Here is a 981-nt window from a genome sequence, read left to right on the forward strand (position 1 = left end):
GAGCTCGCCTCCCTGGATGCTCTTGTCCAGCTCCTGGGGCCCCCCGGGGTACTCCTTGTAGAAGATGGTGTGGGTGAACAGCCCGCAGGTCTGCCGGGGGAGCACCTGAGGGGGGAACGGGGACAGGGCGTTACCCAGCGCCACCGACCGGCCCCGTCCGCACGCCGCTGCCCTGGTGCTGACGCCCAGGTCTACAGGAATCGAGAGCTGATGATGGCGCGATCGTGTAAATATGGAGGGAGTTGTCACTTCAAAGCTAACGGTGTGTGTTACGTGCCGTTGAGTCGGCTCTGACTCCGGGGGACCTGTGAATGGTGCCGCCCAGTGACCATCCTCTCCGCCCTGCACAGCCTGTGGCTCTTGCGTGAGCCCCTCCGCCTCCTGTTTGGGCTCCTCCTCTCCTGCTGCCTCCGTTCCCAGCATCGTTGTCTTTTCCAAAGCCCCCACCTCCTCACGAGTTGTCTGAGGTAGGACAGCATCCATGTGTTCGTGTGTCACCTGCCCCAGCCTGACATTCAGCCTGCCTCGGCCTGAATTTGCTGAGACTCACGTGTCCGTCTTTCTGGCGTCCATGTGCTAAAGCCTTTGCACTCAGGCCTATAAATCCCGCCCCCCTTCTCCTGAGCTCACTAGGTGAGAGGATTGGCCAAATTCAGGCCTTTTTCAGGTTCAGTTAACTCAAAAGAGGGGTTCCCCCAGGTTCCACTTCCGGGGCATTGGGCGTCCTCTCCTTGCCTCTGAGTTGCGGTCGGACACGGCTCTGGGCTCCGGGACTCGGTGGGTTCTCACCACTCCCCCACCTCGCCTGGTGCTGTTCTCACTGTCCTCGGGATGGAAATGTCAATCACAGACGTGGCCACATGACCTGATGATTGCCTCGGGCATATCCTGTGGTGAATTCTGTTGTAAATCTGAACGTGCCACAGAGAAGGCAAGGAAATGATTTTATTCTGAGAACTTATTTGGAACAATAAGCTGCTC

General features: G+C 58.4%; 1 protein-coding gene across 1 annotated transcript in view; it reads right to left on the reverse strand.

Moving 5' to 3' along the window:
• The window catches only part of LOC102768739 (bifunctional heparan sulfate N-deacetylase/N-sulfotransferase 4), a 145,663-nt gene that overhangs the window by 66,496 nt on the left and 78,186 nt on the right, over positions 1 to 981 (reverse strand). Inside the window, exon 5 of the mRNA XM_015563373.1 lies at positions 1 to 105. Coding sequence (XP_015418859.1) covers positions 1 to 105 — 105 coding nt within the window. The remainder of the gene's footprint in view (positions 106 to 981) is intronic.

The sequence above is a fragment of the Myotis davidii genome, unplaced genomic scaffold, assembly GCF_000327345.1.
Source record: "Myotis davidii unplaced genomic scaffold, ASM32734v1 scaffold698, whole genome shotgun sequence".
NCBI lineage: Eukaryota > Metazoa > Chordata > Mammalia > Chiroptera > Vespertilionidae > Myotis > Myotis davidii.